Source organism: Somniosus microcephalus, chromosome 11 (genome assembly GCF_052327205.1).
Source record: "Somniosus microcephalus isolate GS21.2 chromosome 11, FLI_Smic_1.0, whole genome shotgun sequence".
NCBI classification, from domain to species: Eukaryota; Metazoa; Chordata; class Chondrichthyes; order Squaliformes; family Somniosidae; genus Somniosus; species Somniosus microcephalus.
Genome location: NC_140997.1, coordinates 93,842,698 through 93,866,899, shown reverse-complemented (window position 1 = coordinate 93,866,899; position 24,202 = coordinate 93,842,698). Strand labels below are relative to the sequence as shown.

The 24,202-nt window shown below is 43.1% G+C and overlaps 1 protein-coding gene across 15 annotated transcripts in view; it reads left to right on the top strand.

The window, feature by feature from the left end:
- Nucleotides 1-24,202, top strand: part of eef2k (eukaryotic elongation factor 2 kinase) — a 69,743-nt gene that overhangs the window by 11,968 nt on the left and 33,573 nt on the right. For 9 of the 15 annotated variants that reach the window (XR_015079984.1, XM_086001066.1, XM_086001062.1 and 6 more), the window contains 6 exons: nucleotides 3,616-3,882; nucleotides 5,800-5,847; nucleotides 7,427-7,519; nucleotides 16,937-17,037; nucleotides 21,318-21,378; nucleotides 24,111-24,148. Coding sequence is in view for 14 of the 15 variants with exons in the window: in XM_086001066.1 (XP_085857192.1) it covers nucleotides 3,670-3,882; nucleotides 5,800-5,847; nucleotides 7,427-7,519; nucleotides 16,937-17,037; nucleotides 21,318-21,378; nucleotides 24,111-24,148 (554 nt within the window). In the remaining variant the exon portion in view is untranslated. Of the gene's footprint in view, nucleotides 1-1,096; nucleotides 1,121-3,615; nucleotides 3,883-5,799; nucleotides 5,848-7,426; nucleotides 7,520-16,936; nucleotides 17,079-21,317; nucleotides 21,379-24,110; nucleotides 24,149-24,202 lie in introns of those variants that run through there. The other 6 variants (XM_086001065.1, XM_086001063.1, XM_086001060.1 and 3 more) reach the window with 5 other exon arrangements.

Genomic DNA, 24,202 nt, shown 5'->3' with positions numbered 1-24,202 from the left:
TCTAATGTCATGGAAGAATCACTGGCTGCTAGTAATGCTCTGGAGTGCTGGAAACAGGCAAACAAAGTACAGGAAACTTTCGTTTAACCAGAGGTTAAATGTCGGAAAGCTCTATCTACCGGCAAAATTCAGGAGCCGTTTCCTATAAGTTTTTTTTACTTCTCGTTACTTTTTTTTCCAGTCAGGCTCTGCAAGGTCTAGCTGAAGCTGTTGCTTAGCTACAGAGATGCTTTTAAGCTGCGGCCGACTGTTTTGAAGCTGTTGCTAAGCAACAGGGTTTGTTGATTCACATGGAGCTCAAAAGCTCCGTATGTTTTAACATTAGCGCTGGTTTCTACGGCAGTTTTGATGGTACGGCACCAGCTCGGTCCCGTCAGTGCCGGATACCAGAAAGTTTCCTGTATCTGTATACTTAAAAAGTGGGCAAATATAACCCAGGAAACAGCAGGCCATTTGACTAACTTCAGTAACAGGCAAAATAATGGAATCTATTTTCAGGAGTAGGTTGGAGGAGTGTCAGTCTTGGCTCAGTGGTAGCACTCTTTCCTGAGTCAGAAGGTCATGGGTTCAAGCCCCACTCCAGAGACTTGAGCACAAAATCCATTCTGACACTTTAGTACTGTCTTTTGGATGTGACGCTAAATGGAGGCCCTGTCTGCCCCCTCAGGTGACATACAAGATTTGAAGAAGAGCAGGGGCGTTCTCCTGGTGTCCTAAACTCCTGACGCATTTAACTGGCACAGTTGCCTCTGGCTGCAGTGTCATTACGCCATATGAACGTAGGAAGGAATTGCGAGATGAAAAAAGATCAAGATCCACCTAGTTCGCCTTCTACCATAGTTGCATGATACAACGATAATGGAGTTGTTGACTCACTCAATCCCTATCAATTAGTCTACAGCTGACCCTCTAATTATAGAAACTTAAAAAAAATCAGAAAACTCTTTACAGATATATTATGGATGAAACAATGTGTGTATTTCAAAGGATTATGCTTTTCAATTCACAGTTCAGGTTGCTGTGGTATGGTTCAGTGGATAATGATGGATATCATCAGCCCTCTAAAGAAAGTGTTTATGGCTAAATCCAAATAGCTTTAGTGTATCATCAAAACTTGCAGGTTGGTGTCTAAAGATCAGCATTAGTAGTGCGCTTTGTGTAAATTAGCCTCTTTACAAACAGAAATCCAGGTAATGGATTTTAACAACACGATTGAAACAGAAATGAAAAATATTGCAATGACTGAGCTCAAGGATTTATGTAAGTGTTTGTTTGACATTTCTTAACCAGTAATATTGAATCTTCTAAGGTAGGAAAGTGAGGGTTTTTTTTGGTTTCCAAGGTTATGAGTTGGTCATTGTTTTTTGCTCACAAGCAATTCACCTTGAGTTTTGTAAACACCCGGTGTGGAGACGCTCTGAGTACTGGCACTGTTCTTTCTGCTCACACGTTTGCAAAGCTGGCAGGCTATCAGCAGCAGAGGTTTGAAAGGCAGCTCCAGTGGCCTAGAGGAAAGGGGCGTGTGACTCACAAACACTACAGAGTGGCAGTGTAAGTTCCTCTGACATGGCAGTGTTTGCAGCAAAGCTAGCTGCATCGATCAGAACGTGCAAATCGGCTTTACTTTGCGAGAGTTTTTGGCGAACTGCCTCACAGCATAAGTGTCAGCACTCTGTGATATTTCAGTTGCTGCTGGCCACGTGCCTGTCTTCACCGTGTTGGATGTGATGGCATGAGCCTGGGTTTTAGGAGACCCAACAAAAGCCCCAAATGCCAAGAATGGATACACTTTTTTTTAGTAAACGGTGTAACATTTGCATTTTGGTATTGTGCATCAGTAAACTATGCACAGTTGTCCCTCCAATTTATGATGCATGGAGTTCCTAGTTACCTTGGAACAGTCTGGAGGAGGTGCAGGCAGGCCACACGGGTGCTGGGGGAGGACAGAATTTGGCTTTGTTGTGATGCCCCACAAAGGGGAGTAGCCTGCCCACATTCACTAGCTAGGCTCACACGAATAATGGCCACTTGGGTGGTGTACTGAACGACACTTAATGCTTGTGAAACTGTACTCCAGTGAGCGGCAATGCCTTCAGGAAGAGAATTATTTTAAAAAAGGACCTTTGGCAGTACCTTTTGGTGACTAGGGAAGAAAATTGTAGTGGGGGCAGGGTGGGTCAGAATAAAAAATCAATTTGTGTCTGGCTGAATTTGCTAGAATGGTACCAGGGATGAGGGACTTCTGTTATATTGGAGGGACTTAGAGAAGCTGGGATTGTTCTTCTTAGAGCTGAGAAGGTTAAGGGGAGATTTAATAGAGGCGTTCAAAATTATGAAAGGCTTTGATTGAGTAGATAGGGAGAATCTGTTTCCACTGGCAGGAGAGTCAGTAACCAGAGGACACAGATTTAAGGTAATTGGCAAATGAGCCAGAGGGGGAGATGAGAATTTTTTTTTACACAGCGAGTTGTTGTGATCTGGAATGTGCTGACTGGAAGGGCAGTGGAAGCAGATTCAATCGTAACATTCAAGAGAGAATTGGATAAATACTTGAAGGAAAAGTTTGCAGGGTTTGGGGGAAAGAGCAGGGGAGTGAGACTAATTGGAGAGCTCTTTCAAAGAGCCGGCACAGGCCGAATGGCCTCTTTCTGTGCCGTATGAGTTTATGAATGAAATGAAGTTTGAATGTGAAGGTGAGCACCTTTTGTGTCGAACCTGAGCTTCTGTGAGTTTGATTCCACAGCAGCAAATGCTTTAATGACTCTGCTATAGGAATCTACTGTTGCAGTAAAGCTCTGGAAATCACTTTGTGCACAGCATTTGTGGAGCAGCTGGCTTACATTATATAAATATATACGTGCACCCAGCCCCACAAGCATTGCTTGTCGGTGCTTTATTTGGGTATTCTTTTGGTGTGCTTGTTAATATCACTGTCCACTGATCATTCCCAGGACTGGCAGAAATGTTCAGTGTCAAAGAGGTGGCTTCAAGACACATCTATAGAGTGGTCTTTTAGCAGCTGGGCACTGCATTCTTTAGTGAGAAGTTCCAGAAGTTGGGTACGTGCTCTCTATTTGGGACACTCCATGTTGCTGCACCACTAGGTACTCAATGTACTTTATCGATTCATAGTCCCACCTTTTTACTTCCTCAGTCACGTATCCGAGGCTAGATCCAGCTGTCGCCCAACCTCACTGGTTTCAGTTGACAGTTTTTGACTCGTCTGCAGTCTGGACTGCCCTGCCCTGCCCTCCTAGCAGGAATAGTCCGTGTGGTAGAGAGCTGCACGAGAGGGGAGGTAAAAATAAAGGCATAAACGGAGAGGGGGTGTGACATTAACAGATGGTCCTGATATGTATTAAATATGCCTGTGTGGGTGGAATATGATTTGAAATGTTTGAGACTACTCCTCCAACAAAACCGAAACTGAAAGTGGACAGTGGCTGTATAAATAATGTAAACTCTCAAAAAAAAATTCACTGAAACTGTTGAGGAACATTATTACACCGAACATTTTACTTACTAAATAGTTTCCTTAAAACAAAAGTCCGATAATGAAGCAAAGTCGATTTGTGTCGCAAGTATATGATGTGCCAATCTGTTTGCTCTTTACAGGCAAACCTGTTTTGCAAGACAGAATTCTAAGGCTGGGAGTATCAACATTTAAGCATGGCAGAGGACGATCTGATCTTTGACATTGAAGGAGTTGGCGATGGAAATAGAGACTCAAGCGATGATAGTGATGATGACGAACAGTATCTTATTTGCTCCATTACGGATTATGACGACCATAATAAACCAAGTAAGACCTGTAACCACAATTTCAGGAAGAACAAATTTTGTGAAACCTCCAGCTCCCCTTTAAAGTCTTTCAACTTTAAGGTATGGTCTGCAGATTCCTCATTTTGCTTTTGTGCCCCTTGCCCTTGACTAGTGCATTACATGTATGTTTACTAACAAACGATGCTTGTGGTATTAAACAGCATTTATATAGCAATAAATGAAAGCCTTGTATGTGCATTTGCAAATGCTTATATGACACTGATAAATGAAAGCTTGGCTGTTTATAAACTCAGACTTTATTGTGTCCACCACACATAATGGCCATCATGGCTCCTTGAGATTGCAGAGGTCGGTGAGCATTCATTTTACTCAGCTTGATATCCGGGTTTAGATGTTTACAGGTTAGCCTGGCAGTATTTATAATAGTTTCCTAGTTGGAATTAATGATGTGCTTGGCAGGGTTTAGTCATGCTATACCTGTAGTTAGATTGAAATTGCGCTGTGGGATATTAGTAACAAACACATTCATTCGTATGACATTCCTTTTTCTGCTGTTTTAAAAAAGACCTTAATGCGTTTGAAGTAAATGGGTTAACATCTTTGTTAGTAGCAGATAAAGGAATTTCATTGGCATGCTTTTGTTACTAATATCACACAGTGGGATTTCAATCCCAACACCATCAGATCAGTTTGTTATTGGTTTGGGGATTTGGGGATGGTGAGGGCAGGGGGTGAGAATGTGTGTTGTGTAGGAACAAGTGGGGAAGTTTGCTGGCAGGTTAACCTTTTTAGGCATTTTGTTTCTTGGACTGCACAGCAGTGGGAAAGTCCCATCTCCTGCTTTAAAAAAATATTAAAGGATTTTGATTTGTTTTCCTAAAAGTGTAAACAAAAGGATTAAGGATCTATGTGTACAGCACAGAAGGAGGCCATTCGGCCCATCATGTCTACACCAGCTCTTTCGAAGAGCAATCCAGTTAGTCCCACTCCCCTTCACTCTTTCCCCATATCCCTGCAATTTTTTCTCCTTCAAGTATTTATCCAATTGCCTTTTGAAGGCTACTATTGAACCTGTATCCACCACCCTATCAGGCAGTGCGTTCCAGATCCTAACCACTCGTTGCGTAAATGGGACTTGGTCTTATTTTTCAGACAGAAATAGCAGGTTATTTGCAAGAAACAATTGCTTATGTGTTTTAAACTACAGTGGTATGTTTCTTTCAAATATTGGGTGTTCAACAACTGATTATTTTAGGGGTATTAGAATGACGCTGTGTTCTTAGAATAATGCTGTTCATTTGGAAGTCCCTGTATCTGGATAATTCTATTTTACTTGTACACTACTCTAGAGCTGCACTTAATATCATAAACTGATGATAACGTCATCTCTGCAACCTTGGTTTCTATTTTACATAGCGTATGTTGCTGTATTAGGGAGGTTTTATTGATGCACACATCTGTCGTGTTTACGTCTGTTGACTGTTGTCTCGGGGATTATCTAAGACTTGTAGTTATCTGTTCTGGTGAAATAAGTGAAACAGAGCTCTATAAACAAAGATGCACCAAACTTGCCTGAAACATTTTAGAAGATTACAAATCTTAAAACTGAGATGGAAAAATAAAAGTCCCCCATATTAGTCCTAAAATATAAGTGGTTTAAAAAATACTGAAACATTCACCAGTTAGTTTTACTCCAATATTTAAGTGTTACTTTTTAATTAATCAATATGAGTTCAGAGAAATAATTTGACCAAATCATAGCATTTTGTGCAGTAAACAATCAGTTAACTGTTGGGGTCTTTCCTCATTTATAAACAAGAATAACCTTTTATTAGTGTTGACTGGAGGAACCAACAATATAGATGGGGACTTTCTCATAATCAGAAACATAATGAAATGTTGTAACTAGGCCAAAGATAAATCTGACAGGCAATGCTTTTGATTCAAATAAAAATTGCCTGTATTTGCTTTTTGTAAATTTTTGTATTTCTAAATTATCTTCCATGTATCCTTCAGAATCACCAGACCCCTCCTAAGTTTGGCTCATTAACTGACCAAGGTCGGGTAGGTCCTATATATGTAATTATTTCACTGCGTATTCTGAACTTTCACCATCTTGTGCCCGCTCTATTTATATTGTGGTGTCTGTTTCCCTGCATGTCTTCATAACTCATCATTTAATTCTGCTTTTCATTCTCGCCGTGTTCGAACCGAGACTCCTCTCGTTGCCTCATTCTTTTCCTGGATCTCAACACTGGAAAACTCCTTGCCTCCCTCAAACCCTTCCTTCCCTCCGCAGTCTTAAACCTCTCCACCTCTCGAGCTCACTCTCCTCCTTTAAGACGCTCCTTAAAACCTACCTCATCACCTGTCCTAACATCTCCTTATGTGGCTCGGTGTCAAATTTTGTTTGATTTCGCTCCTGTGAAGCACCCCGGGATGCTTTACTACATTAAAGGCGCTATATAAATGCAAGTTGTTGTTGTCTTCAGTATTGAAATCCAAGCTTGGCATCACCTATCACTAGTTTTCGATTTCATGTGGTTTGTCAATTTAAAAAAAAAGTCTCTTAGTCGCAACGACAACTGTTTTCCTCCCTAATAACTGCAGTGGTTAAATATTTCGTTAAACCCAGTCCAATGCCTCCATTTACTATGTGTATTTTGGGTGTGGTCGATGTGCGGGAACTTGGGTTGTACTGTCCATTACATGAGTCAACTGCTCACGTCACACAAAGTACAGTCAAAGGTCACAAATAGGGGTTGAACGTTACAACAATGTGATTAGTACATCGGTGTTTATGTGAAGAATGTGCTGTGCTACTTTATTTGAGACGGTGCCAATGACACAGAGAGCACCAAGGCTCCAAAACACAGCAGAAACCAGCTGTGGCTTTGCTTTTAGTCTGGCTGTTTAAAAACAAATAGAATTGACAAAACACTGCTGGGAGTGGTAGGTTATTAACTGTCCTCAAATCCAAATTGGAGAGCCATTATTTTGAAGAAGCCCCGGTCTTTAATTTCAGGGCAATCACTATCCAGTGATCCCCTTTCTCCTCCCTCTCTCCCGCCCACCCAGAAAGGACATTGAGCATTGAGTAAAGAACAGAATGAGGGCTCGATGATGATGATGCCTTTGTGGATGCCACTTGCTGCCTAGGCTCATACATAAAGACTGAGCTGTGCACAGCAGCCAGTGGACCTGTACTGCAGTCAGAGTCGATGCATTCAGGAAAGGTGGGGAAGAAAACAAAAAAAAAATAATCTGAAGTGAATGAGCTTTAGCGCCCCAGTGTGTACACTAAGAGCAGGAGTAGACAGCACATGATTGTTTCCACTTTCTTTTTAAAAGCCCTATTATGCTGATGCCGAGGCAGCAGGACAAGGGTGTGCTTCGTATAGTTCCAAGGCTGTATTAATCCAGTCAAACACGGGGGCAGAAATGCAGTTCCATTTAACCTTTTCAGTCATGTGTTTGGAGAATTTGAAAGAGTGATGCAGAGGAGTTTACATGAAGTTGTGCTACACACTGCAATGTTTTACAGCTAGTAATTGAGGAGTCTAATAACCTATTTATATCTAATAACAGTCCTGCGATATTGCCCGGTTCCTGTGGTGCCAAATTCACCCTGTTTATATTGCAGAGCAGATTCTGCAAAATCAGAACAACAGTACGTGCTACGGAATCACATTTGTCACTTTACCGTGTCAGATGCAGAGGCTCCCCATCGTTAGAGGTAGGTCCGTATAGGCCAGCAATCTCAGCAGCACATTGCTGAGCCGTATGGCTGAACTGGCAGCTCAGCCACCCTTAGGCAGGGTAAATTGATGGACCACCTGGAGTTACGTGCACTTCTGCCCACTGAGTCGGTGTTAAGACCCTTATTGATCAGTTCACTGAGGAGAGATGCACTCCTCTACCCAACAGTCCAATTTATATTGTTATCACTCTTGCTGTGGCACTGCTCTCCCATGTAGGCCTGTTGCAAGCTGATTTGTGGGACAGAGACTTGACTTTACGGCACATATAGGGCTGTAATTAATGTGGAGTTGGTTCAATGTGTCTGCTTGTTCTGCATCGTGATGCAAGCTTGCAGGCACGCAGAAACACCTGCAAGCATTTAAAAGCTAAGAACAAGAGTGAAAGGGGGTCAAATCCAATGGAAGACCACACAACCCCCTAAAATCTCACTCCAAAGCAATCAAAACTCCATTGGTTGCCTCCTTTTATGCTTGCAGGTGCTACTAAGAGGAGAGCTTTGTCCCTGCTGTTGACTGTAATTGCCTGAGGCTAAATGTGCCTTGGGTCCTCTGTTCCACTCAGCCTGTCCCATGCCATCTGCTGCTCTCACACTGACTGTTTCCCTCTTCCTTCCCTTTTTGTTGCTTTCACTCACATCACCCTTTTCCTGCCAGGCTTTCGGGTTCTCCTGATTTTTGTCTCTGGTTCCTGGTCTTTTGCGCTCATTCTGCAGCTCAGTGGTAGCACTCTTGCCTTTGATTCAGAAAGTCTCAAGTCCCACTCCAGAATTTGAGCACATAATCTAAACTAACACTTCAGTGCAGTACTGAGGGAGTGCTGCATTGTCGGAGGTACAATGATCTTCAAGATGCAATGTTAAACCGAGATCCCATCTGCCTTCTCAGTTGGATTTAAAAGATCCCACAGTGCTATTCAAAGGAGAACAGGGGAGTTCTCCCCAGTGTTCTGGCCAATATTTATCCCTCAACCAGCATCACTAAAACAGGTTATCTGGTCATTTATCTCATTACTGTTTATGGGAGCTTGCTGTGCACAAATTGGCTGCCACATTTCCTACTTTATTGCAGTGACTCCACTTCAAAAAAGTACTTCATTGGCTGTAAAGTGCTTTGGGACATCCTGAGGTCGTGAAAGGCAAAATAGAAATACAAGCCGTTTTCTTTTTGATTTAGGCTACATTGTGATTAACCAGAAACAGTCCTGTCTTCTCCTGTTTCTGCCTCCTCAAATGTTGTCTTTGCTTCTCTTGTTCTAACCGTATCTGTTTCGGATGGTTACAGTTCCTTGCCTCGAGGTCGCTCTCGAGCCTGTTTTCTCACAGAACTCATTGTTGTTCTTACAAGCAAAGATATCCCATAGTAACCATAGTCATCCATGAGGCATTCATCCGTAATGCTTCCTGCTCATGCCAAGTTATCCTAACTTAAGTCATATTCTATGTACGGATTCCAACAGCAACTGAATCTTTCAGTTCACATTTTCCAGTAGATGGTCCCCTTGTATTCCCAAAAATTGAATCATGTATTGACACATTTTTAATTTCTTCCACTGTTTAATATTCCAGATTGGCGAGCTATTTTTTCAATGACATTAGAGCTTAAACTGAGCAGAAAATGTTCAAGCAAAATTTCAAGTGAAAATGGACTGGTTTTTCTCCGAAGAAATTGTTAAAATTGCAACAAATGGAAAAACAAAAAAATTGTTGAAAAACTTTTAAAAAAAATCATAACTTGACAGTGCAGTAGATATAAGGAATATAAATGCAGTATACTATCTCAATAATTACAAACTTTAACAAATGGCCTTACCATTGCTATTTGAATGATTACCTAATCACTTTTGAAAGTAGGGTCTTCTGCGTAAAACCATGTTATTCGCTGTCGAGTTGACCTCAAATGCAGTGTAAATCAGCTTGTAAAGTTAAAGAGATCCAGAATAAATATTCTTGCCTTGTCTCCGTTAAGTGTATAATGTGCCACAAAAAGGTTAGTGCTTTGGATGCTAAATTTTATGCAGAAGACTCCACTTTCAAAAGTGATTAGGTAATAATTCAAATAGCAACTGTACGGCCATTTGTTAAAGTTTGTAATGATTGAGATAGTATACTGCATTTATATTCCTTTATATCTACTGCATTGTCAAGTTATGATTTTTTAAAAAGTTTTTCAACAATTTTTTTGTTTTTCATTTGTTGCAGGATTTGCAGAATCTGCCCTTTTGTGTTTGGCGACTATAATCTTAAAAGTTTATTGCAATTTATGTATTGTGGCCTTAAAAGAAACGAACCATAGAATCATAGAATGATTACAGCACTGAAGAAGGCCATTCGGCCTATCGAGCCCGTGTCAGCTCTCTGCAAGAGCACTTCAGCCAGTCCCATCCCTCCGCCCTTTCCCCGTAGCCCTGCAAATGTTTTCCTTCGGGTACTTATCCAATTCCCTTTTGAAAGCCACGATTGAGTCTGCCTCCACCACCCTTTCAGGCAGTGCATTCCAGATCCTAACCACTCGCTGTGTAAAAAAGTTTTTCCTCATGTCGTCTTTGGTTCTTTTGCCAATCACCTTAAATCTGTGTCCTCTGGTTCTCGACCCTTCCACCAATGGGAATAGTTTCTCTCGATCTACTCTGTCCAGACCCCTCATGATTTTGAACACCTCTATCAAATCTCCTCTCGATCTTCTCTGTTCCAAGGAGAACAACCTCCGCTTCTGCAGTCTATCAACGTAACTGAAAGCCCTCATTCCTGGAATCATTCTCATAAATCTTTTCTGCACCCTCTCTAAGGCCTTCACATCCTTCCTAAAGTGTGATGCCTAGAATTGGACACAGTACTCCATTTGGGGCTGAACCTATGTTTTATACAGGTTCATCATAATTTCCACACATCTGTACACTATACCTCTATTTATGAAGCCCAGGATCCCATAAGCCTTTTTAACTGCTTTCTCAACCTGCCCTGCCATCTTCAACGATTTGTGCACACATACCCCCAGGTCTCTCTGGTCGTGCACCCCCTTCAGGATTGTACCATTTAGTTTATATGTCCTCTCCTCATTCTTTCTATCAAAATGTATCACTTCATATTTTTCTGCGTTAAATTTCATCTGCCACTTGTCCGCCCATTCCACCAGCCTGTCTATGTCTTCTTGAAGTTTATCACTATCCTCCTCACTGTTCACTATACTTTCAAATTTTGTGTCATCAGCAAATTTTGAAATTGTGCCCTGTACACCCACATCCAAGTCATTAATATTTATCAAGAAAAGCAGTGGTCCTAGAACCGACGCTGGGGAACACCACTGTATACCTTCCTCCAGTCCGAAAAACAACTGTTCACCACTACTCTCAGTTTCATATCACTTAGCCAATTCTGTATCCATGCTGCCACTGTCCCTTTTATTTCATGGGCTTCAACTTTGCTGGCAAGTCTATTATGTGGAACTTTGTCGAACACCTTTTGGAAATCCATGTACACTATGTCAACTGCATTACCCTCATCAACCCTCTCTGTTACCTCTAAAGAACTCAAATCAAGTTAGTTAAATACGATTTGCCTTTAACAAATCCGTGCTGGCTTTCCTTAATTAATCCACACTTGTCCAAGTGACTGTTAATTTTGTCCCTGATTACTGTTTCTAAAAGCTTCCCCACTACCGACTGGCCTGTAGTTGCTGGGTTTACCTTTACACCCTTTTTTGAACAATGGTGTAACATTTGCAATTCTCCAGTCCTCTGGCACCAATCCCGTTTCGAAGGAGGATTAGAATATTATGGCCAGTACCTCCGTGATTTCCTCCCTTGATTCCCTCAGCATCCTAGGATGCATCCCACTCGCTCCTGGTGACTTATCTACTTTAAGTACAGCCAGCCTTTTTTAGTACCTCCTCTTCATCAACTTTTATCCTATCAAGTATCTCCACTCCTCCTTTACTATGTCTATGGCAGCATCCTCTTCCTTGGTGAAGACAGATGCAAAGTGTACTTGTTTAGTACCTCAGCCATACCCTCTGCCTCCATGCATAGGTCTCCTTTTTGGTCCCTAATCGGCCCCACCCCTCCTCTTACTACCCTTTTACTATTTATATGCCTATAGAAGACTTTTGAATTACCTTTTATGTTGACTGCCATTCTATTCTCATACCCTCTCTTTGCCCCTCTAATTTTCTTTTTCACTTCTCCTCTGACCTTTCTATATATAGCCTGATTCTCAGATGTATTTGCAACCTGACACCTGTCATATGCGCTCTTTTTCTGCTTCTTCATATTCTCTATCTCTTTTGTCATCCAGGGAAACCTGACTTTAGTTGCCCTGCCTTTCCCCCTAGTGGGAATGTACCTCAACTATTTCCTCTTTAAAGACAGCCCTTTGTTCCATTACAGTTTTGCCTGCCAATCTTTGATTCCAGTTTACCTGGGCCAGATCCGTTCTCATCCCACTGAAATTGGCCTTCCCCCAGTTAAACATTTTTACTCTAGATTGCTCCCTGTCCTTTTCCATAGCTAATCTAAACCTTATGATCACTGTTCCCTAAATATTCACCTACTGACACTTGCTCCACTTGACCTACCTCATTCCCCAGAACCAGATCCAGTAATGCCTCCTCCCTCATCAGGCCGGAAACATACTGATCAAGAAAGTTCTCCTGAACGCACTTCAGAAATTCTTCCCCTTCTTTGCCCTTAACACTATTACGATCCCAGTCTATATTAGGATATTTGAAGTCATTTTTCTCAGAGGGTTGTGAGTCTTTGGAACTCTCTTCCTCAGAGGGCAGTGGAAGCGGAGTCTTTGAATATTTTTGAGGTAGATAGATTCTTGGTAAGCAAGGGGTGAAAAGTTATCGGGGGTAGGCGGGAATGTGGAGTAATCAGATCAGCCATGATCTTATTGAATGGTGGAGCAGGCTCGAAGGGCCGAGTGGACTACTCCTGCTCCTAATTCGTATGTTTGTATGTCCCCCATTACCACTACTCTATAATTCTTGCCCCTCTCTCTAAATTCTCTGCAAATTTGCTCCTCCATATTTTTCCCACTATTTGGTGGTCTATAGAATACACCTAGTAGTGTAATGGCACCTCTATTATTTCTTAACTCTAGCCATATAGATTCTGTCCTTGACCCCTCCAAGACATCCTCCCTCTCCAGCACTGTAGCATTCTCCTTGACCAATACTGCCACACCACCTCCTATCTTTCCTGAACACTTTATAACCAGGAATATTTAATACCCAATCCTGCCCTTTTTTGAGCCATGTCTCAGTTATTGCCACAGCATCATATTCCCATGTGGCTATTTGTGTCTGTCGCTCACTTACCTTGTTTACTACGCTTCGTGCGTTCACATACACTGTAAACCCATCTTAGACCAGCCTGTATTCTCTCTTAGTTTTACCCCACCTAATACCTTACTACTTCTTACTTTAGTGTTCTCTGCCTCTCCCAATCCTTTGAGCACTTTATTTCCCCTTTCTAATGTTACATTCCGGTGCCCATCCTCCTGCCAAATTAGTTTAAACCCTCCCCAACAGCACTAGCAAACCTCCCCGTGAGGATATTGGTTCCGGCCCTGTTGAGGTGCAACATGTCTGACCTGTACAGGTCCCACCTCCCCCACTACCTTTTGAGGTCCTGCTTTTTAATTTCTTTCCTAGCTCCCTGAAATCTGCCTGCAGGACCTCCTCCCTCTTTCTACCTATGTCATTGAAAGAAAGAAGAAAGAAAGACTTGCATTTCTATGATAGCAAAATACTGCAGATGTTGGAAATCTGAAATAACAACAGAAAATGCTGGAAAAACTCAGCAGGTCAGGCAACATCCGTGGAGAGAAATTTGAGTTGACGTTTTGGGTCGAACCCTTCTTCAAAACTGGAAAGAAAAGAAGATAGATCGGAGGCAGGGCTGCGATCGGACAAAAGAATAAAAGAAACAAAAGAAGTAAAAGAGACAATAAAAGGTATTAGAAGCTAGACGAGATGGCCCATTACCTGCTGAGTTTTTCCAGCATTTTCTGTTGTTACTTGCATTTCTATAGCGCCTTTCACGACCACCAGACGTCTCAAAGCGCTTTACAGCCAATGAAGTATTTTTGAAGTGTAGTCACTGTTGTAATGTGGGAAACGCGCAGCCAATCTGCGCACAGCAAGCTCCCACAAACGGCAATGTGATACTGACCAGATAATTTGTTTTTGTTATGTTGGTTGAGGGATAAATATTGGCCAGGACACCGGGGAGAACTCCCCTGCTCTTCTTCGAAATAGCGCCATGGGATCTTTTACGTCCACCTGAGAAAGCAGATGGGGCCTTGGTTTAACGTCTCATCCGAAAGACAGTACCGATATGGACTACGATCTCTGGCTATTCACCTTCCCGCCTCAGAATGTTCTGCAGCCGCTCGGTAATCAGAAGAAGGATCAGTAATAAAAACAGAAAATGCTGGAAACACTCATCTGGTCAGGCAACATCTGTGGAGAGAGAAATAGAGTTAATGTTTCAGATCAATGACCTTTCATCAGAACTGGAAAAGGTTAAAGATGTAACAGGTTTTAAGCAAGTACAAAGACAGGGAAAGAGGGGAGGGGAGGAAAGAACAACAGGGAAAGTCTGTGATAAGGTGGAAGGCAGGAGAGATTAAATGACAAAAGGGATGATGTTGCAAGGTAAAAGGAGATGGTAATGGGACAAGTAAAGAAACAAAAGATGGGCCTAGAGGAGGTGTAAATGGAAATGGCAGAATCATCAACCACAGCTGCCGTTTGAAAAAATGGGGGCAGAGGTTATGGTCTGAAATTGTTGAATTCAGTATTGAGTCGGGAAGGTTGTAAAGTGCCTAATCGAAAGATGAGGTGCTGTTCCTCGAGCTTAAATTGAGCTTCGTTGGTAAAGTGCAGGAGGCCGAGGGCAGAGAGGTCAGAGTGGGAGTGAAGCGGCGAATTAAAGTGACAGGTGACCGGAAGCTCCGAGTCACACTTGCAGACTGAACAGAGGTGTTCCGCAAAACGGTCACCCAATCTGCGTTTGGTCTCCCCAATGTAGAGAAGACTGCATCGTGAGCAGCGAATACAGTATACTAAATTGAAAGAAGTGCAAGTGAATCGCTGTTTCACCTAGGAGGAGTATTTGGGGCCCTGGATGGTGGGAAGGGAGGAGGTAAAAGGGCAGGTGTTGCATCTCCTGCGCTTGCAGGGGAAGGGGTGTTGGGGTGATAGAGGAATACTGAAAAAGGAGGGGAGGGGGAAGATGTGTTTGGTGGTGGGATCACTCTGGAGGTGTTGGAAATGGCAGAGGATGATCTGTTGAATGTGGACGCTGGTGGGGTGAAAGGTGAAGACAAGGGCAACCCTATCGTGGTTCTGGGAGGGAGGGGAAGGGGTGAGAAGTAGTACGGGAAATGGAATGGACACAGTCGAGGACCGTGTCAACCACAGTGGAGGGGAATCCTCGGTTGAGGAAAAAGGAAGACATATCGGAAGCACTAGTATGGAAGGTGGCATCATCAGAACAGATGCGGCGGAGATGGAGAAACTGGGAGAATGGACTAGAGTCCTTACAGGAAGCAGGGTGGGAGGAAGTGTAGTCAAGGTAGCTGAGAGAGTCAATGGGCTTATAGTGGATATTGGTCGATAGCCTATCCCCAGAAATGGAGACAGAGAAGGCAAGGAAGCGAAGGGAAGAGTTGGAGATGAACCATGTGAAGGTGATGGAAGGATGGGAATTGGAAGCAAATTTGATGAAATTTTCCACTTCGGGCCAAGAGCAGGAAACGGCACGATACAATCATCAATGTACTGGAAAAAGAGGTGAGGGAGGGGAGCCGAGTAGGACTGGAACAAAGAATGTTCCACATATCCCATGAAAAGGCAGGCATAGCTAGGACCAACATTCCCTGCCGCCCCCCCCCCCCCCCCCAAGCTAGCGATCGGGAGGTCCCGTGCAGGCCGCTCACCAGCTGTAAAGCTGGAACAGATATGGTGCATGCACGGCCACACAGCAAATTTAAAGGAACTACTCACCTAAAATAAAAATTAGAGGGAACATTGGCTGGGGCCCATACGGGTTCCCATAGCAACACCTTTTATTTGGAGGAAGTGAGTGGGGTCAAAGGAGGAGTTGTTCAATGTGAGAACAAGTTCAGCCAGGCGGGGGAGGGTGGTGGTGAATGGGGACTGGTTGGGCCTCTGTTCAAGGAAGAAGCGGAGCGCCCTCAGGCCATCCTGGTGGGGGATGGAGGTGTAGAGGGATTGGATGTCCATGGTGAAGGAGACGGTTAGGGCCACGAAATTGGAAACTGTTAAAGTGGCGGAGGGCGTTTGTTGGAAGAGTCGCGGATGTAGGTGGGAAGAGACTGGACAATGGGAGAAAAAATAAAGTTGAAATAGGAGGATCAGTAAGTTTGACTCTGGTCTTGGCTGCTTACTTGGTGCTACATACTTATTGTGATAAATATCAGCTATGGTGCAAACTAGCATGTGAAAGCAAATATTGCACCTAACTTAGGCATGTGCCTGAATGCTCACTGCATGAAAACAATGCACCAGAAGCTTGCTCAACTGGGCTCAGTGAACCGGCTTTGTAAGAAACAGTTTGCTGGTTCTGTTAACTTTTCAGTTCTGCATTTGAAAAGGAGCTTTTACTGGAGTGGAAGTGGGATCTGGTAGATTACTGACTTGTCAGTTGTACTTATTTTTATGACTGGGTGAATGGATAAAATGATTTGACATAGGTGGCATATGCAGTATCAGAAAACTATAGACACCTTTTTGCTGCCCATAAAAATCCGAGATAAAATGAGAAGTAAATCCACATCCATTGTACTTTTATGGTAAAATTACCTAAATTTATTTCACAGGAGTTTAGAGTTTCTCTTTTTTTTCTTAAAATACAGCAGTGATCAGTGAAACAATTATCTAGACACTAACCTTTACTGTTTTAACTAACATCATGCTTTATAAGGTGAATTCTGAAATTCAGTTTGGAGCAGGCTAAAATAATGTAACATTTTTGTACACTTACTGATCTTCTCAAATCCAATTTGAAGTTTCTCCCTGCACTGTTGAAGTTTCTCCCTGCACTGCAATCTGCAAAGGAAATGTGTGTATACTGTAAATACATGGCTCTGAATATGCATGACAGTACACTCCCCCTTCAGTACCATGTTGTTATTGAACCTTTCCTTTTTTATTAAAGGAACCCTTGTACCATGTAATTATGTACCATTGCAGTAACAGGATGGGGTGGCTTCCACCACTTCTATGGTTGTGATAATAGATCACGATTTACAATTGCAAAAGTGGTCTAACCAGAGTAGCCTATGTAGAATGCATTGTATAAATGAAATGCAGTTTTGGCACCAGAGCTTGGATCAGGAAACTGAGCTGTTTCGTCTGTTTTGCAGGATGCTTGGAAACATGCAGTGGAAAAAGCCAAACACATGCCTGATCCTTGGGCAGAATTCCATCTGGAAGAAATTGAGACCGAGTCAGCAACTCGTTACAGGTCTATATCTCGTGTTGCTTTAATTCCATCTTTTGATTCCCGTGAGTCTGAAATGTGTGCCTTGGTGTGTTATTAAAAAATAACCGATTCTGCGTGAGAAACAGAGTTTAACACACAGTAAACACAATTGAGAACAGCAGAGTTGGGATCTGTTGAAGCTGAGGACCAGCAGGAAGTCTGTCTAAGCATTATTCTAAATGCTGTTCAAGAGCTGCCATTAGGATGTGCCAAAACATAAATTCACTGCGCTGCCAGGTGGCATTTCTCAAGTGCTCTACTGAAATAAAGCAACAACAGTGTTGAAACTTTTTCCTGTACAAAAGGCAAAGTCTTGGTTCTTCCTTGCACCCTGTACTGTTTTAAATAGAGGAGGATTAATGTTGTGGTACTATCTGAGATCACAAGCTTCTCTCCTCAAGTTGTTTGACCAGATGTCAACCAAACTTGGGAAGAAGGGTTCGACCCGAAACGTCAACTCAAATTTCTGTCCACGGATGTTGCCTGACCTGCTGAGTTTTTCCAGCATTTTCTGTTGTTATTTAGGAAGTGTTCTCCCTTAATCAAAAACGGAGATGGGTAGACCTATTCGCGCTATTTGTTTGATTGAGGACTGCAAGCAGTATGTGTTATCTCACTAACTTACAACTGCTTCCACAATAGCTTAATGGGGAAATGCACTGCTGGTGTGGTGCCAAGTCATAGACATAGACATAGAAGATAGGAGCAGGAGTAGGCCATTTGGCCCCTCGAGCCTGCTCTGCCATTCGATGAGATCATGGCTGATCATCCAAATTCAGTACCTTGTTCCTGCCTTCTCTCCATATCCCTTGATCCCTTTAGCCTTAAGAAATATATCCAACTCCTTCTTGAGTATATTTAATGAATTGGCCTCTACTGCCTTCTTTGGCAGAGAATTTCACAGGTTCACCACTCTCTGGGTGAAGAAATTCCTCCTCATCTCTGTCCTAAATGGCTTACCCCTTATCCTTAGACTGTGACCCCTGGTTCTGGACTCCCCGACCATCGGGAACATCCTTCCAGCATCTAGTCTGTCTAGTCCTGCTAGAATTTTATAAGTTTCAATGAGATCCCCTCTCATTCTTCTAAACTCCAGCGAGTACAAGCCCAATCGACCCAATTTCTCCTCATACGTCATTCCTGCCATCCCAGGTATCAGCCTGGTGAATTATACAGACTAGGAAGGGTGCAAGTCTGTGCTGAGGCCAACAGTTGGAATGCTACAGTTGTCCTTCGTGCCTTGGCTAGGGAGAGGAAATATTGGCAGGATTTTCTGATCATTATCCAGTGACCCCTGCTGGAAAGTGAAGCTGGGTGAGGCCAGCATTGGGCTGAGTTGTGCCCACTGTCTAGGCTCTCGCATGAAGAATGGTCACTTGGGTCAAGGTACCCGAAGACAGCTGGTGCCTGTGGTACTATATCCCAGAATGGATCATAGCCATCATAGAATCATACGGCATAGAAAGAGGCCATTCGGCCCATCGTGCCTGTGCCAGCTCTTTGAAAGAGTTTTCCAATTAGTCCCACTCCCTTGCTCTTTCCTCATAGCCCTGCAACTTTTTCCTTTTTAAGTAGAGATCCAATTCCCTTTTGAAAGTTACCTTTGAATCTGTTTCCACCACCCTTTCCGGCAGTGCATTCCAGATCATAACAACCTTATTTACTCTTATCAAAACTCCTCATAACTCTGAACGCCTCTATTAAATCTCTCCTTAACCTTCTCTGCTCTAAGGGGAACAATCCCCGCTTCTCCCATCTCTGCACGTCACTGAAGTCTCTCATCTTTGGTACCATTGTAGTAAATCTCCTCTGCACCCTCTCCAAGACCATGGTGTCTTCAGGAGAGAAAAAATGCTTCTACTAGAATTTAATTAAGCTTCATAAATATTATACACTAAACCGTTGAAGGAATTTCAGCTCAAAAGATTTATTCTTATTTCTTGCTTTGTATTTCACTATAATTGAAATTCTGTTGTTTTAAAACATGCTTGGACCGCTTTGCTGATTAAAACAGGGCTGAAAACTCCTGCGTAGGAGAGGGCAACCTTTAAATAGCAATATTGTAAGCAAGCATTAATAACTGCTGCAAAGCTACAGCCACACAGTATGTTCTAGATTTATTATTGAACTTGGCTTTTTGCCAGCTTAGTCCAACTTGCAGCTCTGCAGTTTATGTTAAACCCACTGGGAACTGAACAATCATGTTTGTATCTGAGGGTACACCCTGTAATTAAAGCATCTAGTGATTACTTTGTGCTTTCATGAATAATGCCAGCACATTGTTGTTACAAAACATCACAACAGAGCTAATGAGATCTGTTGCTGACTATTGTATGTGGCTGCTGTTCAGACTGTTAACAATTCTGTTCCTATTCATGAGCCAAAAATAGACCCGCCAGTTTCTACTGGAAATAGAAGTTCCAGCAAGCATAGTTGTGAAATGCTTTTTAAAACTTTTTATTGTGGGGAAAATAACAATCTGTTGATCTGGTTGTCAAAAAGGTAACCTCACTATTCCCACTCCGCTCATGGGGTTATAGGATGTGCTGCGCAGCCAAGCTTCTTGGAGCAGTGGGTAAAATTGTTGTTTGCAAAATTTAACAGCAAGTTGGTCTAGTCATATATAGTGCCGTGGAGGGTAGATTTGAGTAGGGGGCAGAGCCTGGATTTTTTTTGGTAACAGTTTCATCCTGTAGCAGCTGTTACTTTCCCAGACTGTAAATATAGTCTGTAAATGACACAGATTTTTTTTGGAGGGGCGGGATTTTGCTGGAAGATTGAGATTACAAACTCCCTTTTTCCCCCTGAAGTCAATAACTTTATTTCCTCCGGTACTACACCCAAATGACCATATGTCTGCGCCTGGACGCCTGACATCCAATGCAGGTGGCCTTTCCAGCTGGGAGTCACTGAATAGCAATCAGCGTTGGGAACCCTGGCTGCTTGTCCTCTCCAGCCCAGAGACACTCGGGCCAATTGTAGCACTCCAACTGCTGGCTAAACTGAGAGCCGCTAGCTTAACACAGATTAGTGTTCATAAGTAGGAACTTCTGATCTGTATGGCTCAGTACCACACCAGGTGATGCCTTTAACCACTGAACCATTGAGGAAGCTGCAGCATACAACAGATTTTCTCCTGTAATTTTACCCTCTCTGTTCCCTGCAGTATTCGTTGGTCATTGTAGGCAGGCAGCTTGTTCCCAGATATCTACCATGGTCAACCATAATCTGCCTATTAAGCGCATCCAAGAGCACTTCACCGACTAAGAATTGTTGGCTATTTGACCTAGATTTTTGGTTTAAGCTATGATATGTTCCTGATATCAACTTGGGTTCAGGATTTTTACATTCTCAAGTGTCCAGCATTCTTTCTGTCACCTTGACACAGAGAGGCAGATGGGTGCAATTGAGACATTGTAACTGTTACTCATAGCAATCTGGGACAATAGATCATTTGTTGTCTTGTTTCAGACTCTTCCAGTGGGCATTCATACATATTATGATGGGAGAAACTGTGTTCTGCTTACACAACATGGGGTTGGCTGGTAGGAATCTAATTTTCAGAAGCCACTAGCTGGTTTAATTGGCAGCTCCATTGGCCAATCCCTGGACAGGGAATGCATCAAGGGTCACCCTGTCCAGAGAAGCCATAAAAGAGCAAAGATCCATTTGTTCAAGTTACGCTAGCATATTATGAGATACTAGATAGTGCGGGTGAGCTGTCAATGTAGGGAACGTGGGGTCCGCTTCTGGAAGTGGCCAGCACTGCTGTATCAAAGATATATAAAGAGTTACAATGATTAGATTCTTTAATAGAGCCACCTTTGGCAACACAGAGAAGCTCCAATTGTTGAGTTTTACAGCTAACCAGAAGGCTCCAAGTCCAAGGGCTGACTTGGTTATCCTACATTACAGAGTGACCAAGTCAAAAATACTTCTTCAGTTGTAAAGTGCTTCGGTACTCCTGAGATCGTGAAAGGCGCAATAGAAATACAAGTTTTCTTTTTCTTTTGGGTTTGCTGGTCCCAATTGGGTGAGTTCAATTCACTTGACCTGAATAGCTTCCTCAAGGGAGGAGGAACAGCTGCCCTTATCTGGCTTGCTCACCTTCTGGCCACCAATGGACCAGTGATGTCCTATCCCCCCCCCCCCCCCCTCAGTGTGGTGGAGGGGGCTGTGTATGGAAAGTGAGGGGACAGGTGGGTGTGGAGAAATGATTAATAATTCAAATAACCCCCCCCCTTGATTTTCTGTATTAATAGGTATAATGCTATTTCAGGAAAATGGGTAGAAGACGAAGTATTCATGAAAATGGCAAAACAGGTAATACCACCAATATTGTAAAATGTTATGTTTTTATACTATTTCAGACAGCAACTGTTGTTTCAGATCTTGCCGTTCAGGTATTTTGTTGCTCGTTTTAACCCGCTAGCGTTAATCCAGTCAGAGTGTAGGCAAGAAACATGATCCCAGGCCATTGCCACTTTTGAGCTGGAGGTTAGAAAAGTTGAATTGATCTGCTGTGCAGAAACTCCTTGCCTCTTCCTGAACCTGGTAACCGCCAGAGAGGACAGAACACACTTCTTGGTACCCTGCCAAGCAGCCTGCATAACTGGGACACGTGTTTCTTTTCTCAGCCTTGTAAGATTAGGATCACAGGCCACGCACAGATTACCCAAAGGGTTTTAGAAGTTGCAAGGCTTTTACTAAAGAGCTACAGTTTTAAAGCATAATCAGATATTACATATGGTTTAAGCTGAGTATAATAGACATACAACCCGTGACAGTAGAAAGTGACCTACGACTCCCGAAGCGGAACGCCACAACCGGACAGACGGTTGGTTAGATGTCTGATGAGACAGCGTGGAGGTCTTGGGTCAGCGAGTCTGCAGTCAGCAACAGCAGTCGCCTCTGTTGATTCGTCCCCCGGGCTGTTGGAGGTGTTAGGCATAAGCCAGCATTGATCCATCTCGGAGGTTAAACTTAGTCAAGGTGTTAGGCCTGAGCCAGCATTGATTTCCACCTCGAAGAAGCCTTCGCCCCTCGCTCTCTGACTTCTGCCCAGTGGTAGCATTCTCGCCTCTGAGTCAGTAAGTCATTACGGCCCACTCCAGAGATTTGCGCACATAACGGGAGACACCTCTGCAGTACTGAGGGAGTGCTACACTGTCGGAGGGACAGTCTTTCGGATGAGACGTTAAACCGAGGCCCTGTCTGCCCTCTCTGGTGGATGTATAAGATCCCATTGCCACTATTCAAAAAAGAGCAGGGGAATTCAGGTCAATATTTATCCCTCAACCAACATCACTAAAAAAAAAAATTATCTACTCATTATGGAACCTTGCTGTGCGCAAATTGGTTGCCGCGTTTCCCTACATTGCAACCGTGACTACACTTTAAAAGTACTTAATTGGCCGTAAAGCACTTTGGGACGTCCTGAGGTCATGAAAGGTGCTGCAGAAATGCAAGTTCTTTTTTTCTCATTGTAAGGCATAGAATATTCTTGTTACAGATGCTGAAGAAAAGCATGGTTTGTTTCTCAAGGCAAAGAGCAGAGCGAATACTAATAAAGGCTAGCATGCACACGCACGTACTGTCATGTAGAAAGATTCCTCAGCAGTTTTAATTTAAAAATTGACTAATCTTTAGTGCTATAGCCATTCCTGTTCTACACAAAAGCAACTTTTCGTCTGTTTTGACTTGCTGTGTGAAACTAGGTGCCATTGCATCTGCTGCAAATGTTTTTTTTTTCTTCTGACCAGGTTGTCATGGCAGAGTGTGCAGTGATTCTTCCCACTTGGAATGTACCTTGAAACAGCTGTGGTGGGCGCACTGCAGTTCACCAGGTTCCTTACTTCACCCCTCCCCTTCATGCAGTGCACCATTGCCAGCTCAAGAGAGCTGGCATCTACCTGCTCCCAGGCCTGTCATGTAACTATCCATCCCATTGAGCTAGCTGGTGTGTGGGAGTGTTGTAAAGTGATTGCGGATCTTGCCCACACCCCCTACCCTCCTACTATCCTTGCTGAGGTTTGAACTTGCACATGGGGAATGGGAAAAATAGAACCCGCATCCTCCAAATCTGTGAAACGATCACTGTGTGTAATTTTCTAAGAGAACAACTTCCCATGGTAGTGGATTGGGGATGGAATGTCATGAATCACTGTGTGCAGCAGGAGGAAACATATCAGGAGGGTTTTATTATACTAATAAATATATTTGTTAGAATTTGTGGGGGAGTTTTCCTTTCCTCCATGAATCTCCCATTCCACGTCTCATTAACAACGCGACCTGCCGGAGTTCAAGGCCTAGGGTAGCCTCTCTGAGCTCAGTGAGACATAACCTGCGATATGGCCACGCGCCTTTCACTCTCTTACTGTCGGGACGTGCCGGCACTCTGCTGGGACCTTGCACAACAACACTGATGAAGTTGGGAGCTCACTGTGGGGAATCTTATTCCGTGAGTTTTTATAGCGTGGAAAAGTTACACCTACTTGAGATAAATGAACATTGTGGATGTTAAGCAATAACACTTGCGTGTGTTTTTTCCTTTTGAAGAAAAAACGATCTAAGAATGGCATTTTAAAAGCTAGTAGTTAATTCTTTTGTTCAGTGCCCCAATGAAGTGGGCTTCGCCAGGTCATGCCAAACTCTGGAGTCTGGCTGCTGCCTCAAATTGTCACATGTGTTGCGTGTTTGGACTGACTACATGGGTGGAAATTGGGCCGAAATCAAACCCAGCACAGAAACACCGATTCCAGCAACCGGGGTCAGCATCATCCCGTGACACCACCTCAGCGGGTCACTGAGCCAATGAAGTAATTACAGGGTTTTAAAAACACACACGCACACATATATTGCTACAGCACTTCACTGACATCACTGCAGCGTGCTTACTTTCACTGGACTGCGTACCCAAAAGTGTGATTTTAAAAGCAAAGAAAAAGTTCATGGGAACTTCTGGAATAAGTACTTGACATTTTCCTCTCCTTTATAAAGTTGTACTAAAAATACAAGTTTGTGCGTAAGTTAAGACAGTCACGTTTCCCTTTCAGCCCTTTGGCCGTGGCGCAATGCGGGAATGTTACAGAACGTAAGTTTTTACATTTTTGTTGTTGCCTCTGAATATAATTAATGCAAATCAGTT